General features: G+C 41.7%; 1 protein-coding gene across 1 annotated transcript; it reads right to left on the bottom strand.

Moving 5' to 3' along the window:
* Positions 1-1,814: 1,814 nt before the first annotated feature.
* Positions 1,815-12,105, bottom strand: LOC120058175 (calcium-binding protein 39-like). Its single transcript, XM_039006650.1, has 8 exons — positions 11,901-12,105; positions 7,569-7,743; positions 7,102-7,266; positions 6,748-6,866; positions 4,461-4,629; positions 4,113-4,238; positions 3,790-3,933; positions 1,815-3,433 (listed from the first exon to the last, which is right to left on the bottom strand). Exons 2-8 carry the CDS (start codon positions 7,683-7,685, stop codon positions 3,242-3,244), a joined length of 1,032 nt encoding a protein of 343 aa, XP_038862578.1. The 5' UTR covers positions 7,686-7,743; positions 11,901-12,105; the 3' UTR covers positions 1,815-3,241.
* Between the last annotated feature and the right edge of the window lie 6,636 nt (positions 12,106-18,741).

The raw sequence follows: 18,741 nt of genomic DNA, 5'->3' as shown, positions 1-18,741 counted from the left end.
TAACATTGGATATCAAGAGGCTTGGAAATTAGCTGACAATTAAGATACAGAGGCAGAAGGACTCTGTTGGAGCGTGCTATAGCTCTACAGAGAGACCTAGAGGAGACCTTCTTGTAATAAAAACACAAAGTGGTGTCTTAAAATTTTATATGTTTCCACACATTCACCTTTTAAAATAAAGCTATGTACACATTTAATCTTTTCCCACAGTAAAAATAAATCAATCAGATACACAAAGCCTATGGGAAACAGGGTGAAAACAGTAAAGCATAAACATTTGACAGTTCAAAAGGAAAATTCTGAATCACCCAACAATTATTTAGCCTTGAGAATTTTATAATATTGCCATTGAGTTATTATACTAGCCAAGTAACCAGAGGTCTGAAAATGATCTGAAACATTTAGCTTTATATTTGATTTCCTCTAAGAAATTATTCAGTTTGAAGTTGTGATAAAACATTTTGATTAATGCTTGGTGTATCACAAAACAGGTGATCTGAAATTCCAATAAATAATAGTATGTGGGCTGATTATAGTGACCTAGATTAAGTCTACAGTACTAAATTGCACTTTTTCCAAAAGTCCTAGAATACCGTCTCTAGTCCAGAAGTACTCCATTCAAGGTTTATCTAGATTCATGAAATCACATTTGCAGTTAATTACCAATTAAAATGAATTTAATCTGGGCCTGTGAAGTTGGCGTTATGTTTGGGACTTGAAATGCATTATTTTCCACCTCAAATTACCTTTGGTTAAGAAAATTGAGCACATACATGGTCTTAACAATCAAATAAAAATTCTGAAAGTAAGGCAACATTCATACTTTTGTGGGGCCAATCCTGTAATTCATTATGAATTGACATGAGGCACCCAACAAATACATTTAGTTGAAGTCTTTCCCCTAAGAGAAAACCAGGTGCCACTCCCTGCTTAAGTTCAAACAAAAACATTGATTTATTTAGCATGCATAATACAAACCAATGCTGTTTATCCAAAATATCAAATCAAATATCTTGTCAAGGAAAGTAGAGAACACAGCCCGTATGAACTCAAAACCCCATGAGGTATATACTAGAGTTGTGCAAAACAGACACCATATATTTTTGTAATCTGTTATTATGCAATTTAAGTGACACCAGGTAAGGCAAAAATGCTGTCATTTCAAGATACTCTTTTTTTTGTTCATCTGGACAATATACAAAGTAATTATTGATAGCGGCGAACCCCCATTAAGAGAATGTGGCCAATTAGGTGCTTTGGATTCAACATAAATCATCCCAATTGGCTCATTCAAGTTTGACAATGCAGGTTATTATGTGGAACATTTAATGTGTTTAACCTCTACGGGATCAGTGTCCCCCCCCCACGGGACGGTTGAGCTAACGTAGGCTAATGTGATTAGCATGAGGTAAGTAACAAGAACATTTCCCAGGACATACAGTAGACATATCTGATATGGGCAGAAAGTTAACATTCTTGAATGAATACCATGCTATTGTTTGAGGAGAGTGCACAGTTATGAACTTGAAAATGTATTAATAAACCAATTAGGCACATTTGGGCAGTCTTGCTACAACATTTTGAACAGAAATGCAATGGTTCATTGAATCAGTCTAAAACTTTTCACATACACAGCTGCCATCTAGTGGCCACAATCTAAATGGTGCCTAACCTGGAATAGTACATTATGGCCTTTCTCTTGCATTTCAAAGATGGAACAAAAACGCATGTTTTTTTTCTTTGTATTATCTTCTACCAGATCTAAACGTGTTATTCTCCTACATTAATTTCACATTTCCACAAACTTCAAAGTGTTTCCTTTCAAATGGTATCAAGAATATGCATATCCTTGCTTCAGGTCCTGCGCTACAGGCGGTTATATTTGGGTATGTCATTTTAGGTGAAAATTGGGGGGGGGAAAGGGTCCAATCACAGGCCTCTGCAATGGCTTCCTGACCAGTGCGTCTAACTGCATGAGAGTGAGGCCTGAAATACAGCATACAGCTCATGGAAGCCCACGCTTACTAGCATCTTAGGAGTATCAGAGCTCGGGCAGGTTCTGCTGCACTGCAACATTACAGTGTTACTTTTGTGTTGCATTATTCTTGTCCGATAAGATATTATGTGTTAGTAATATTATTGGGAGGATACATCTTATCAGTTGTCTGCAAAGCAATATTATTAAGTGATCATTTCTGAAAGAAAAAACATCTTCCTATCTCACACCAGTTCCTAACTGCATATGAAAACTAGCGAGCGTCCGGGCGGGGGAAAAAGAGAGTGCCAACATTGGGATCAATCAGAGCAAAGAATGGTTGGCTGCCTATGGTCACCCTGCAGCGTTATCTGACAGTCTATTTTAGTCTACTAGCCTGGCTCCTACCTCACAAATCTCATCGATTCATGTTTCAGATTTTTTTTTACTGCCATCTCTGATGGATTCTATTAGGACAACTGATGCAGAGGACTCGCATCTTTGAGCTTTCCATTGTCACTTTGTGTGCTGTTAGGAGCTGGACTGAAGATAATTACGTAGTTATCAACTAAAGATTACAATGACCTACTTCGCCCCAAGTGTCTATCCCAAGCAAAGAATAATACCACTAAGGTCATCCACATATTAAAAGAGCTCTTAAATAAAGCAATAAACCAAGATATTATGGAATTTGTTAAGTGTGGTGTTAGTTACAAAATAAAATGTTAACTATTATAGAATAACGCCAGCAAAAGAATATCTTGATTTAAAAATTCTAGGTCCTAAAATATCAAATAGGACATCGCCTTTTAAAAGCGTGCAAATTTATTTGACATTTCCTGTAAAGTTTGGTGAGACTTTGCCTGTTGACAGAGAGTTTATTCCGTTTTATGTTGACCACGTATCCTAATTTCCCAGGAAATTGCTCAGGTGTGCTACTGTGCTTAAGAGAATAATGGCGTCCAATATAACATCATCTGACAAAATGCATTGATTCATACGAATTGGCTGAAATAGCTCTATGGTTTAAATAACTGTTCTTGGGTCACTCTTGTTGTGTGTGCCTTAAAAATGACCTCCGCTCCCACATGAGCATTAGAAACTTAAAAAGGGACGAGGAGGGAGTTTGTACAATATATATTTTCCTATGTTTGAAGTTAAGAGAAGGGAAGAGTAATAGATTCTAGTCAAGCATGACTCCCTCGCTCGCTCTCACCATCATTCTCACTCTCTCCCTCTGAACTGGCGTCCCCCTTGCCTGTCCCCTCACGCCTCCTCTGGTGGCGGGGGCCTCTTCAGGTCGCGGATCTGCTTGATCAGGTAGTTCTTCTCGTCACAGAACTGCTCGTCCTCAGAGCGATCCGTCTGGAAGTGGCTCAGGAATTCCACCAGCTTGGCCTGGTTCTTCAGCAGGATGTCCAGCACAGGCTGAGTCTTGTTGGGGTTGGCCACAAACACCTAGGACCAGAGTGGACAGTCTTTGAATTGAATAGTGCTACAGCGTGAGTGAGTGCCATAGCCTGACATCTATTCTAGTTGGTTAACTGGTAAATGTATACCTTAGTATATGTTAATGGAATCATTTATTTAGAATAATACAACAGTATGAAGTTATAACTAACTTTTAAAGGCAGCATTCATATTTCTGCATCCTCTATAAAGACTGAGAACGATAGATTAGGGGATGAAAATGTGAATAACATGTATTTTAGGTCAAGTAACCCAAAACGGTGGAAAGTAGGACAAGCAGAGAATGAGGCCAGAATCTGTACCCTCAGCCTTGGCCGATCCCTTAATTAAAGATTTCTACACACCTTGAAGACATGGAAGGCCTCAAACTGGATGTTGCGGCTGTTGTCTCGCAGCATGTTCATCATCATCTTCAAGTTCTCTGCACGACTGATGTACTTGGTCATCACAGTGAAGTTATGTCTGTCCAGAAGAAGCTCTCCCAGGAGCTACAACAGTTTGGTTAGTAATATAAAAAGGAGGGTCATCATTGCTTTTAGGATAAGTTAGTAAGATATTTCAGTTACAGAAGATAGTAATAATTGAGTCACGTGAGAGGTCAAAACTTTAAAATGTTGGGTTTTATGACAAAGTGATACCATGCAGCATCAAACGTGATATAGAGTACCTTCAGGGACTGCCGTTTGGTGACATAATTCTCGGAATGCAGGAGCTTCTCATATTCTGTAAACACCCTGTCATAATTGGTCTCCAGAAAATCTGCACACATAATCTTATGTCTCGTGAGAAGATCCTAGCAACACATTTGAGAGAAAAGAACAGGATATTAGATAAAGAAATAACAGATCATACTAAGGACACTAGTGATAACGTCCTGTCCAGGGGATGTAATTGTGCATCAAGCTGCCTCACGATACAGGAGGTTGGACATAGGGCAGGAGCCTTTCTGGCTCGGACAAGGCTTAGTTACAGTAAGCACATAGGCCATAAAGAAGTGAGAAAAGCAGCAGTGTACCTTGAATGAAGCGAAAGCATCTGAGGCGATGTCGAAGGTGGACAGCTCTACATAGCGAAAGAAGCAGTAGAAGTCCTCAGAGAAAAGAACGCTGCGCGCCAGGGGCTCATGACGCAGGCACTCCCTTAGCATCATCCCACAGTTCAGAGCCACTTCCGCACTCTCGTACCTGCAAAGGTGGGATTCATGTCAGTAGTGCTCAACACTACTACATGGGTGTGTTTCGTTGGTGATTATTCATTTAGGATCTGCTGAGATTGTATGCACGTGGGTCTGTTAATAGGGATGTGGCGGTCATGACATTTTGTCAGATGGCGGTCATGAAATTGACTGCTGGTCTCACGGCAATTGACCGTTAATTAACAAACATGTTAAGCATCTCCAGGCCTCCACGCACACAAGCCTTTGGAACATCAACATTTTTTTAAAGTATAATAAATCCATTTTATATACACCATCACAAATGCATTAAACCTGCCTAAAATAAATAAAGAAACATTATGATATGAAGAAAGTGTATTTCAGAAGAACAGAATGAGTTGGCCAACTGTATGTTATCTGGCTGCTGTATGTATGCCAACTGTATGTTATCCATTCCATAGGCTAGTTCATTTAGCAGACACAATATGCTAATAAGTGCCGTTATTTTATATTAAGAAGAATATAATTTACTTAAATTAATAAAATAGAAAGGATATTTTTCCCATTCCAGAGTGCACATATGAAGAGGCTATGTTGAGCATAAAAGTGATAATTTGAAGAAAAAAAGTCCTATAGACTAGATTTAGAGTTATTTGGCAACTTTAGCTATGAAAGATAGAATGTCTTAAAAATCAAAACAAATATGGCCTGCATGATGCAACAATAGCCTATTGATGATTTGAGAAACTCACAAAAAAAAGCGTGCACTGATTAAAATCATGCCGGGTAGTCTACTCCGGTTTTAGAGCGGGGCATGTGCTTAATATGAGCAGCTGAGAAATACATATCTTTGCAGCTGGGATCCTCTTTTTAGTGGCAACCATCAAAACTCTGCTTTCACAGGATTGCATATAGAAATGTCTGGGCTTATAAGAACACGCTTCATCCACTGTTTGAGGAGCATGCAGGCTCTTGCTGCACGACAGGTGAAACTCTGTATCCCATGGGCTCTCCAACCTTGTTCCTGCAACTAACCCGTGCTTCATTTGGGAAACTAAGTGAAATCTGTTAAGGAACATCGATAGTAATAGGTTCACAACTGAACATATTTAATTCAACTGTTGATAGCCTCCCTCTCAGCGTACTTGAGAAAGGAATGGAGGAGAAAGAGGAAACGCAAAGTGGTGAGATATTCTGTAGCTAAAAGTAATGTCAGCCTAAATTGTTTTATTTATTTAATGCCCTATTACAAGGCTATTCAAAATTGAATTCACTATAAATTGTAGGCTAACTCTGTAAGCCGCTCTCCACAATCAATGAACCAATAGCATTGCCTAGGCCTATACGTTCTCTCCCAAACTCATTGATCGAAAGTTTGGAGCGTAACATACGTTAACCAGTCCATCCTGTATGCATTATACAGTGCACACTCAAAGGCGATTACTAGTATTTGTTAAATTTTTTAGTATAGGCTAGACCAATTATGTACCAAAGAAATCTTAAATCTTTATATTTTATGCTGTGCGTAATATACATATAATGGCACAATCATTTTCATTCAGTTATTTATTTTTTAGCTTGGGCTCTTATATAGGCCTATGCGTAAGCTCTAACAATATTGGCGTTTTGAATGAATCATCACCTTAGAAAGCGCTGTCCATTTTGTTGTGTTCAGCTTTGAAAAAACATCCACAACGACCAATGTGTTCCACTCAGTTCCAACCTGTTGTTGAACTTCTTTCCTCAAATTGATCGATCACAGTGAGGTGAGTTTTCAAAGCATGATACTGTTTTGATGTCATTTTCGATTGCACTTCTATTAATATCAGAGTGGTTAGAGGGACAATAGAGCCCTGAGTACCAGGCCATTAGTGACCTGATGGTCGTTAGCGAGTTGGGTACTACCAACGCATGTCCAGAGAGCATAAAAGGAGATTACTGTGGTCATGACTCATGACTGCCGGTCCGCGGTAATACGGTCACCGCAGCAGCCCTATGTGTAAATGAACAAAGAGGGGAATTAAATGCCTAAAAAGTCAATTAAAATGGGGACAAACCTAACTAAAATAAATAAATCCATGCCTCTCGCTATGTCTTGCATGTCTACTGATCTAACAGATGGCAGATGGGCAGCTTTGAGACTCACCCTTTCAGCAGCATGAAGAGGATCTGTGGGTGTGAGGAGATATACTCAACCGTGGGCGTACGGGTGCCAATCTGACGCCGTACAATGTTGCTGAACAGCTGGACCACATCCTTCTTTCCCTGGTGGACGATGATGATAAACATTACACTCACTTAAGAATAGGAGGGTGATACTGTATGCGCATGTTCAAAAATACTGAGATAAAGGAATGAGAGGCCCACAGAACACTGTCACTCCCCAGTGCTTTATGCTCCTCCCTCTTCTGTATTCATTCATACATCCACTATGGACTACCGTTGTATCCTGAATATATTTCCCCCCCACACAAAACTAATGGGTAGAACATTCCCCCACCTCAAAATCAATCCTTTGCAGGTTTGCAATGAGAGCAATGAGGAGGTTGGTGTTGTAGAGCTCCTGGGCCAGTTGGGCAACTGCCTCCGTTTGAGGCTCCTTGTCTCCTGTACCACACAGCACCTCTTTCAGCGATGACAGGTTCTTAGACACCTCTTCTGCAACCTGGTGACAAGAAGATATGAGGGAACAACACTTAGTTAAATCAGGGGCTTCATCTGAAATGGCACCTTATTCCCTATAATATAGAGCACTATTAACCAAAACCCATATATGGCTCTGGTCAAAAGTAATGCACTATATAGGGATTAGGGTGCCATTTCAGACGCATCCAATGACTCTCACGCCATTTCTATATGATGCTGCTGTCTTGATGCTCAAACGTTAGAGACCGACTTTTACTAACAAATGCTAACAGACAATTTCTAGTGTGCTCTCAAAACAGCAGTCCACAAGTACCACCTGACCTTTTCACATTTTTTGCTTTCTGCCGCATCCAGCTTTTCCAAGTAAGCCACGTTCTCCTTCAGACTCTTCACAATCTCTGCTGGGCTCTTCTGAGACTTCCCGAAGGGGAAAGGCATGATGAGAAGGTGATGAGTTGAGTCTGGATGTAGAACGGGAAAAAATGCGCCGCTTTCCCTTTGGATAAAATGTATTGGAGACGAATGATGAGCTATTACGTAAACAAATTGCAGCACACATGGTCTGACTGAGATCAGGGCCTATGCCGTCACTGAAAAATGCACATTACAGTACACTATGGTAACCAGAGCCACACATACAGTTGAAGTCGGAAGTTTACATACACATAGGTTGGAGTCATTAAAACTCGTTTATCAACCACTCCACAAATTTCCTGTTAACAAACTATAGTTTTGGCAAGTCGGTGAGGACAACTACTTTGTGCATGACAAGTCATTTTTCCAGCAATTGTTTACAGACATATTATTTCACTGTATCACAATTCCAGTGGGTCAGAAGTCTACATACACTAAGTTGACTGTGCCTTTAAACAGATTGGATCATTCCAGGAAAACAATGTCTTGGCTTTAGAAGCTTCTGAGAGGCTAATTGACATAATTTCAGTCAATTGGAGGTGTACCTGTGGATGTATTTCAAGGCCCACCTTCAAACTCGGTGCCTCTTTGCTTGACATTATGGGAAAATCAAAAGAAATCAGCCATGACCTCAAAAAAATAATAATTGTAGACCTCCACAAGTCTGGTTCTTCATTGGGAGCAATTTCCAAATGCCTGAAGGTACCACGTTCATATGTACAAACAATAGTACGCAAGTATAAACACCATGGTACCAAGCAGCTGTCATACCGCTCAAGGAGACGCGTTCTGTCTCCTAGAAATTAAAGTACTTTGGTGAAAAAGTGCAAATCAATCCCAGAACAACAGCAAAGGACCTTGTGAAGATGCTGGAGGAAACAGGTACAAAAGAATCAATATCCACAGTAAAACGAGTCCTATATTAACATAACCTGAAAGGCCGCTCAGCAAGGAAGAAGCCACTGCTCCAAAACTGCCATAAAAAAGCCAGACTACGGTTTGCAACCCCACATTGGGACAAAGATCGTACTTTTTGGAGAAATGTCCTCTGGTCTGATGAAACAAAAATAGAACTGTTTGGCCATAATGACCATCGTTTGTTTGGTGGAAAAAGGGGTAGGCTTGCAAGCCGAAGAACATCATCCCAACCGTGAAGCACAGGGATGGCAGCATCATGTTGTGGGGGTGCTTTGATGCAGGAGGGACTGGTGCACTTCACAAAATAGATGGCATCATGAGGTGGAAAATGATGTGGATATATTGTAGCAACGTCTCAAGACATCAGTCAGGAAGTTCAAGCTTGGTCGCAAATGGGTCTTCCAAATGGACAATGACCCCAAACATACTTCCAAAGTTGTGGCAAAATGGCTTAAGGACAACAAAGTCAAGGTATTGGAGTGGCCATCACAAAGCCCTGACCTCAATCCTATAGAAAAATTGTGGGCAAAACTGAAAAAGTGTGTGCGAGCAAGGAAGCCTACAAACCTGACTCCGTTACATCAGCTCTGTCAGGAGGAATGGGCCAAAATTCACCCAGCTTATTGTGGGAAGCTTGTGGAAGGTTACCCGAAATGTTTGACCCAAGTTAAACAATTTAAAGGGAATGCTATCAAATACTAATTGAGTGTGTAAACTTCTGACCCACTGGGAATGTGATGAAAGAAATAAAAGCTAAAATAAATCATTCCCTCTACTATTATTCTGACATTTCACATTCTTAAAATAAAGTGGTGCTCCTAACTGACCTAAGACAGTGAATTTTTACTAGGATTAAATGTCAGGAATTGTGAAAAACAGAGTTTAAATGTATTTGGCTAAGGTGTATGTAAACTTCTGACTTCAACTGTACATACATACACACAAAAAAGTATGTGGACACCCCTTCAAATTAGTGGATTCGGCTATTTCAGTTCTTCAAATGTATGCCCTGCTAGAGCTTCCCCGGTCCACTGTAAGTGCTGTTATTGTGAAGTAGAAACATCTTGGAGCAACAACAGCTCAGCCGCGAAGTGATAGGCCACATAAGCTCACAGAACGGGACCGCCGAGTGCTGAAGCGAGTAAAAATCATCTGTCCTTGATTGCAACACTCATTACCGAGTTCCAAACTGCCTCTGGAAGCAACGTCAGCACAATAACTGTTTGTCGGGAGCTTCGTGAAATGGGTTTCCATGGCTGAGCAGCTGCACACAAGCCTAAGATCACCATGTGCAATGCCAAGCGTGGCTGGAGTGGTGTAAAGCTCGCCACCATTTGACTACTTATTTTTGTAACTGATGCAGTAGAATCAGATAAAAAAAAATATATATATATACACCTTATGGAACAGGGGGGACTGTGAAGAGACACACACACGATAAGACACACACTCTACAGACAAGTACACATGGATTTTGTATTGTAGATATGTGATAGTAGAGAAGTGGCCTGAGGGAACATACTTAATGTGTTGTGAAAATTGTTATGAAATGTCATCTAATATTTTTTATTGTAAATGACTGCCTTACTCTTCCTGGGGTCCAGCAACATTAACAGCTAATGGGGATCCTTAATAAATACAAATACTCTAAAGCAGTGGAAACACGTTCTCTAGAGTGATGAATCACGCTTCACCATCGGGCAGTTTGACAGACGAATCTGGGTTTGGCAGATGCCAGTAGATCGCTACCTGCCCCAATGCAGTGCCAACTGTAAAGTTTGGTGGAAGAGGAATAATGGTCTGGGGCTGTTTATGGTTTGGGCTAGGCCCTTTATTTCCAGTGAAGGGAAATCTTAACGCCACAGCATACATTCTAAACAATTCTGTGCTTCCAACTTTGTGGCAACAGTTTGGGGAAGGCTCCATGCACAAAGCGAGGTCCATACAGAAAATGGTTTGTTGAGATCGGTGTGGAAGATCTTGACTGGCTTGCACAGAGCCCTGACCTCAACCCCTGACCTCAACCCCATCAAACACCTTTGGGATGAATTGGAACTCCGACTGCGAGCCAGGCCTAATCACCCAACATCAGTGTCCGACCTCAATAATGCACTTGTGGCTGAATGGAAGCAATTCCCCGCAGCAATGTTCCAACATCTACTCTCCCAGGAGAGTGAAGGCTGTTATAGCAGCAAAGGGGGGGACCAACTCTATATTAATGCCCAGAATTTTGAAATGAGATGTTCAATGAGCAGGTGTCCACATACTTTTGGTCATGTAGTGTATTAATATATGGCTCTGATGGTAACTAACAAATCAAATCATGTCCTGACAATGGCATATCACCATAATTAGCCTAAGCTGTAGGCTACATTGACAGCTACACATGTTATTTATCTTTTTGGTCCTTTGCACCCCTGTATCTCTACTTGCACATCATCATCTGCACATCGATCACTCCAGCGTTAATGCTAAATTGTAATTATTTCACCTCTATGGCCTATTTATTGCCTTACCTCCCTAATCTTCTACATTTGCACACACTGTATATTGATTTTTCTATTGACTGTACGTTTGTTTATGTGCATGTAACTCTGTGTTGTTTTTGTCGCACTGCTTTGCTTTATCTTGGCCAGGTCACGATTGTAAATGAGAACTTGTTCTCAACTGACCTACCTGGTTAAATAAAGGTGAAATAAAATAAAAATATTTGTGGTCAGACAATAGAAAACAGAATGATCAGATCATAGCAATCAACTGGGTCAAATCTAATGCAGGGTCCCTGGGAGCTACATGTTAGGAAGTTAGCTAGGTGTGTATCTGTATTGGGCCATCCCCACCCATAGCCAAATGGTAAACTATTATATGAGTTATTGGTGATTTTCCAAAGTAATATCCGGGTGTCACTCAAACGTGCTGATTAAATCGCTATTATTGTATGCTACCTTTCAGTTAGACCGTGGCAATGAGTTTGTTGACGATTAGTTAGAACTGATGATTGATTAGCTAGCTACTTTTATTTTGGCTTGCTAGATAGCTCAGTTTGTTGACATTGTACATGAACCTATAGGACACTGACAGCTAGCTAGTTAGCTAGCCAGCCAAATGTTAATCTTGTCTCGCTAACTTGGCTAGCTAAATCAAATTGTGACAACACACTAAATAACCACAAGAACACAGTCAAATACGATTTCCAGAAAGTTGCTAGCTATCTTAGTAGCAAGCGAACAGTAGCTATTAGTTAAAAACAACGAACGATTAGCAAACGCACAGCTGGCTAGCTAGCTCGTTTAGCATGCTACAGTAGCTTTTTTAACTCACCAAGCTCAGAAGGTAACTTCGAAATGTTTACAAAATATCCTGTGGGAAGTGTAATACTTATACTAAACCTATACACCACACCTAATTACGAACTTCATCACTATCGTGCAAAATTATTTTCCCGTGATCTAAACAGTATTTCTACTGGCTAGTTGTTGTCAAACAACTTAATTTCCCCTAACTCCTCGTTCTGGAGAAGAGGGCGGGCATGTTATGTTTGAGATGTTCGATTGACATAATTTTTAAACCAATCAAATTTAAATGATGGAACGACACGGCCCTAATCCCCGCCCCTGAACCAAAAAATGTCAACAATGTTGCATTGAAACATTATGATTAAATCTATTAAAAAGCATCATTTCTACAGATTACAGTAACAGATGTAGCTATTTGAGGATACATTGTAGCAAGCCCTGTGTACCGGTTTCAATCAACTTGGAAACTTATTTGAAATGCTCATCAAAATAGTGCATCAAACAGTAGACCTTTAAGCACAGTCTTTCCAGTTATTATAGGCCTACATATTGACAAAACATTATTTACAGTTACTGACATTTTCTCAGATGCACCAGCTAGGTTGACCGGTTGTACATGTAGGCCCTATATTTCCTAATAAGGCCAACATGGGTTGAAATGCTAATTGTAAAATTCTTTAGGATTAAGATTTTTTTTTGCACGTTAGGCAAATGGCCATAATGAAGAATGAATAGCCATAGACCTGGCTAGGGTTGCAAAGGGTCGGAAACTTTCCGGTAAACTTCCAGAAATTTTCCGGAAATTTTCCATGGGAAGTTAAGCCTGGGAATTTTGCTTAAATTCATCAAAAAATGTGCTTATAGCAGTGAACATTTTTTGAAGGATACACATAAGGCAATTCTAGGTCTTGTGGCATATTTTGGTTAAACTATCCCCAATTCAATGGAATTGCAACCCTCTGCATGCACAGTGCACTCTTCCAGCACATGTACAGCTGATTCACAAGATCTTGCACACTAATGAGATGCTATTGAGCCCACACTACTGCACTGTCTGAGCCAAGGACTACATGCTTTCTGGTACGTTTTGAGTACAATACTGGGTGGGGTGAATATATTTTATATGACATACATGCTTTTTTGTTAACTAGTAAATAGTAGCTTACAGCAAAGTGTGTTTAAATCATTTCTAACTTGTTAACAATTTCTGCTAGTTAGTTTTTGCTCCCATGTGGGTGTTAGCTTGCTTGAGCCTGCTAACTGAGGAGTGTTAATTCACCTGTTTCCATTCATGTTTCATTTTAAAACATTTGTCTTACAAAGGAGTTGTTTAATCTAACTGCTTAACTATTTATCTGTACATGGAATTGTATTTGTGTTTTTTTACATTTCTTTTTCTAATCTTTACTGGAAAATGCCACAAGCACTATCTGATGTGTGGAGACATTTCACTGCAGCTAATATAGAAGGAAAAGTTGTGTACATTTGCAAATACTGTGCCAAATCATATGTGAAGAATGCAACAAAGTATATAAAGTTCCCTCAGCGCTCACAAGCAACCTCTGACAAAAGTCCCTCTACTTCTATTCGATGTGAAAATGATGAATCAGACACCTTATCGATAGCAACGGCTCATGGTCCTCCTGGAATCAGAAGTTTTTTGACTCAATGGAGGAACGTAGTCAGAAATGCTGATGAATGTCTTGCTCGAGCTGTGTATGCAACTGGTTCACCTCTGATGCTCACAGGCAATATGTATTGGAAGAGATTTCTGAATGTTCTTTGCCCAGCATACACCCCTCCAACCAGACATGCTTTATCTACTCATTTGCTGGATGCAGAGTTCAACAGAGTTCAAGTGAAGGTCAAGCAAATCATAGAGAAAGCAGACTGTATTGCAATCATCTCTGATGGGGGGGTCGAATGTTTATGGGCAAGGAATAATTAACTACATCATCTCCACCCCTCAACCAGTATTCTACAAGAGCACAGACACAAGGGACAACAGACACACCGGTCTCTACATTGCAGATGAGCTGAAGGCAGTCATCAATGACCTTGGACCACAGAAGGTATTTGCACTGGTGACAGACAATGCTGAGAACATGAAGGCAGCTTGGTCTATAGTGGGGAAGTCGTACCTTCACGTCACACCCATTGGCTGTGTTGCTCATACTTTGAATCTGCTCCTCAAGGACATCATGGCACTGAAAACAATGGATACACTCTACAAGAGAGCCAATGAAATGGTTAGGTATGTGAAGGGTCATCAAGTTATAGCAGCAATCTACCTCACCATGCAAAGTGAGAAGAATAAGAGCACCACATTGAAGCTGCCCAGCAACACATGTTGGGGTGGTGTTGTCATCATGTTTGACAGTCTCCTGGAGGGGAAGGAGTCTCCAAGAAATGGCCATATCACAGTCTGCCGAAGTGGACAGCCCCATCAAGAGGATCCTCCTGGATGATGTATTTTGGGAGAGAGTGGTAAGCAGCCTGAAACTCCTGAAACCTATAGCAGTAGCAGTGGTGGGCCGTCAGGGCCTGCAAGGCCTTCTCTGCTGGCCTAAACATCATCAGAATATATATATTTTTTAAATATATTTTCCCACAAATATGTATTAAATTATTCCCCAGAGTAAGAGTTATACTCTTCATTTCATAGCTTTCCTCTTGGTTGCACTGCTTCCAGCCCCAGGTTGAGATTTGGAGGGCTGGTCTTTATGTTAGATCTTTTATCCAATCATATTCAGCCATCATGTGTTGCCAGGGGTCTAAAATCTGCCCTCAGGCCTTCAGAATCAACAGTGCGGGCGCTTGTAGCTTATAGTGAATGGAAATTAAAATTTAGTGTCAACCAATCAGCTTTAGAGTTGGCTATTGTACGCCTGCTGGCTGGCTCCAGTGTTACACAGGAGCCAGCTAGCAGGCGTAGTGCATGCACATCTTTTGATTGGATTACCAATATTGAGAGGCAGGTCCTATGGAGATCTAGGAAACTGAATTTGATAAACGAATTAATTCGCGTACTACTAAGCTGTTTTTTCAACCCACAATGGCGGAAGGAGGAGAAGATATCGATTTGGTCGAGGATATAATTATAACGCCATTCTCAAGACGAACTTTTCAAGAAAAGTTAGACATTGTAAGGAGAGGTCGCCCGACGCCACAAAGCCTGTCAGAGGCGGGAAAGGGCTTCGTTCGCTCGCCACTTTCAAAGTTTCAACTACGAGCGCTGTCAATGGCTCACAGGCTCCTTGGCTCCGAGAAGCACTGCAAACTGTACTGCTGGGAATGCCTATTATTTGCAAGTGATCGATTTGGTGTTTGGAGCCACACTGGCTTTGCAAACTTGAGTTGTCTAACCAAGGCAGCAACGAGACACCAAAGTACGGCTGGGCACTAACAAGCAATGGTGCTTTTGAAAACTTTTGGGGACACCGGAGTGGATCTACAGCTCAAAGAACAAGCGCGCAGGGCAACGGAGCTGCACAATGAAAAGGTGAAGGGAAATATTGAAAAGACTCATTGATTGTGTCATGTTTTTGGGTAAACACTGTTTACCCAAAAATGTCCATTTGTCAATTTCAAGGTGACGCAACGCCTGGTTATACTGCGTTTCTGTCTAAATGTATAGTGTCTAGAGCCATGGCATCATAATGATGGTAATAAGAGGTGGATTAATTCGGGTGGGACTGTGTAGTACCTCACTGAAGGCCCAGGCCCCAGGCCCACGGCACGCCACTGAGCAGTAGCCATCGCACGGATTGAGGGAGACAATGCCATCCTGTCTGATGTTCAGACTCTGCTTGCAGATGTAAAAGAAGAAATCCGTACTGCCCTGCCCACTTCACTGTTGCTCCAAGCAGAGGAAACTGCAGTTTTGAAATACATCAAAAAGCGTGAAGACGTTTGCCTGATGCCCATACATGCCGCAGCGTACATGTTGGACCCCAAATATGCTGGCAAGATCATCCTGTCTGGTGCAGAGATCAACAAGGCCTATGGTGTCATCACTACTGTGTCTCGCCACCTTGGCCTGGATGAGGGCAAGGTTGTTGGAAGTCTGGCGAAGTACACTTCCAAGCAAGGGCTTTGGGATGGAGATGCAATATGGCAGTCGTGCCAACATATCTCATCAGCCACCTGGTGGAAGGGACTTTGTGGATCTGAGGCTCTTTCCCCTGTTGCTTCCATCGTCCTCCAAATCTCACCAACATCAGCCGCCTCAGAGCGCAACTGGTCCTTTTTTGGGAACACACACACCAAAGCACGCAACAGGCTGACCAATACAAGGGTTGAAAAATTGGTGGCCATCTGGGCAAATTTGAGGCTTTTTGAGCCTGACAACGAGCCATACTCAACAAGGTTGGAAAGTGACAGTGAAGATGAGGCCTCAGAGTCTGATGTTCAAGAGGTGGACATTGAGGAGGTGGCATGGAAGCCTGAGAGGAGGAAAACCAAAGCTTTAGTTTCTAGACTATCATTTTACAGATGTATGTTGAAAACGTTTTTGGGAGATGCGATGGATCATTGGGGATCATTCAATATTCTCTTTCTTTTGTTGTTCAGTGAAATCATCCCATGTGAAGAGTCAACTCCATTTAATTAAAGTTCAATTCATAACTAAATTGTTTTTAAAAATGTATATTGGAAGGATTTAATCATTTGCAATTATGTCTACTTATGATAAAGTTAAAAGGTTCAGGTTTCTGTCTCCATATGATATGGTCAATATATCCAATGCAAAAAACATCTACATTTAAATGGTATTAATATTAATTTGCATATATTTCCATTAATTCCCATATATTCCCGTTAACTCCCATATATTCCCGTTAATTCCCACGGAAAGTTTCCACCTTTGAATATTCAACAAAATGTGCAAGCCTAGTCCTGGCGTGATCCAAAATATTTCAGAAATCAAATACTTCCATATTATGCCACCTTTTCTTCATACTAATAGACTAGGCCTATCTGTAGAACCGATGGTGTTGATGCGAGATATGAGCACTATTTGTTGTAGGCCTCATAGAGAGCATAATATTATTTATTCGATGGCATCAGTGCTATCTTTGTACATTATTTGTACCAAAATGTGCGTGCATAGTTTAGTAGTGTATGCTGACCACACCGCTTGTGTCGTGTGCGCAAGCGTTGCAAAATAACTGTACACATGCATGTTATTCAATCATTGCACCCACACTGCGCACACATCAGCGAGCGTCTGCGTTGCCAGGCGCCAAAATAGACATTGGTTCTATTTGTGATGCTCAACTCACTGCAAGTCCGGCCTCTCCCATATCCTCATTGTTTTTTAGGAGCATATACCCAGGTGCCATCTATGTTACAACTGCAAGGAGGCTTGTTGTGCAATTAAACTGAACGTCTTTACTTCCGAAGTTAACCACTTGTACAAAACTCACTCATCCAATCCTCACACCTCCATTTACACACAACGTACTTGTTACATTCTTAAAGCAACAGTATTCAATACTCAACTAAGCTACGACACCATATTACTGAACACAACACCCCCCAACCCTCCTGCTCTAGTTCACATATTCTTTAAGCCACGAGGGAGAAGCTATGACCCGTTGGGGTCTCCCAGTGTTCAAAGGTGTGGCTGGTGGCAGGGGAACTGCAGGCATTTGAGGCCTGACTGGTGGAAGGGCCCTGAACTGAGCCTGGTGAAGGGGTGGAGATGCGTGAGCCCATTGAACTTGTTCCTGCCCATGGTGAGTTGTGGACAGACGGGTCAGGGAAGGATCCCCCACTGGCGAATGGACCTTTCTGAGGCGATGTACATGCCAGCGGGATCCATCCTGAAGTTGGAATGTTGAAGTCCCTAGCTGTCTTTCGACTATCAGGGGCTTGGACAAAAATGAGGAGAGCTTGTTCCGACGGTTGTCAGTCCTGATCCGCACCTAGTCCTGGGCCTTCAGGCTTAGTTGTTTCACTCTGTGAGATGTCTCATAATGTTGTTTCATCCATTGCTGTGCCGCTCCAACATAGGCTTGCCTTGCTGCAGGAAGCTTGTTCTTTTGTTTTGGGCAGAGGAAGTCCAAAGGGAGTTTCAGTTCCCTGCCAATCATCAGGGAGGCAGCAGACACCCCACTTGCCTAGTTAAATAAAGGTTCATTAAATAAAAATACACTAAAAAAGTATCTGACTGATAAGACAAGAACAGGTCTCTGACATGGCACTGGTGACTTTCAAGGAACTCCTCCCATATTCTGTAGAAATTCATAAAATTCTCTGCAAATAACATCGTCGCATGCCCAACAAGCAAGGCAAGCCTATGTCGGAACGGTAGCTCTGATGTGGAGTAGTGTAAGGCACATCCAAAGGTTGTCCCTTAGCCAAGTAGGCCCGTATTCCTTCCTTCAGGGTCCTGATCAAGCATTCCACCCCCCCATTTGCTTGACGGTGGTACACAGCCGGTCCGGATGTGCTTGAAAGATTTATTTTCAAGGTACTGTGGCATACAGCAGATCAGCCACCAGGGGGAGACTCGTCGAGGCCTGGTGACAGACGGTGTATACATCACGAGGCGATGGCTCCATCTGCTGGACGTGCCATGTCTCGATGGGTTCGCAGGCCAGGACTAATTGGGGCTGATTGGGAGTTGATGAGTAATCAAGGGCTGATTGTTCACCAGCTGTGCAAGGCCCATAAAGCTTCCAGAAGGGCAGCACACAGGGAGAGTGGGGAAAAGAAAGGACTCCCGTATAGTTGGGGAAGGGTACAGAGGTAACAGGAGTGAGTGCAGTTTTGATCCCGACAGGATACAGCAAGACCCGGAGGCCAGAAGATGGTATCCCGGAGAGGCTCTCATGGGGGAGACCTATCATTTTCTTTTTGAT

This window comes from Salvelinus namaycush, chromosome 13, assembly GCF_016432855.1.
Source record: "Salvelinus namaycush isolate Seneca chromosome 13, SaNama_1.0, whole genome shotgun sequence".
NCBI classification, from domain to species: domain Eukaryota; kingdom Metazoa; phylum Chordata; class Actinopteri; order Salmoniformes; family Salmonidae; genus Salvelinus; species Salvelinus namaycush.
Note: the sequence above shows the minus strand (reverse complement) of the source record. Positions and strands in the feature narration are given on the sequence as shown.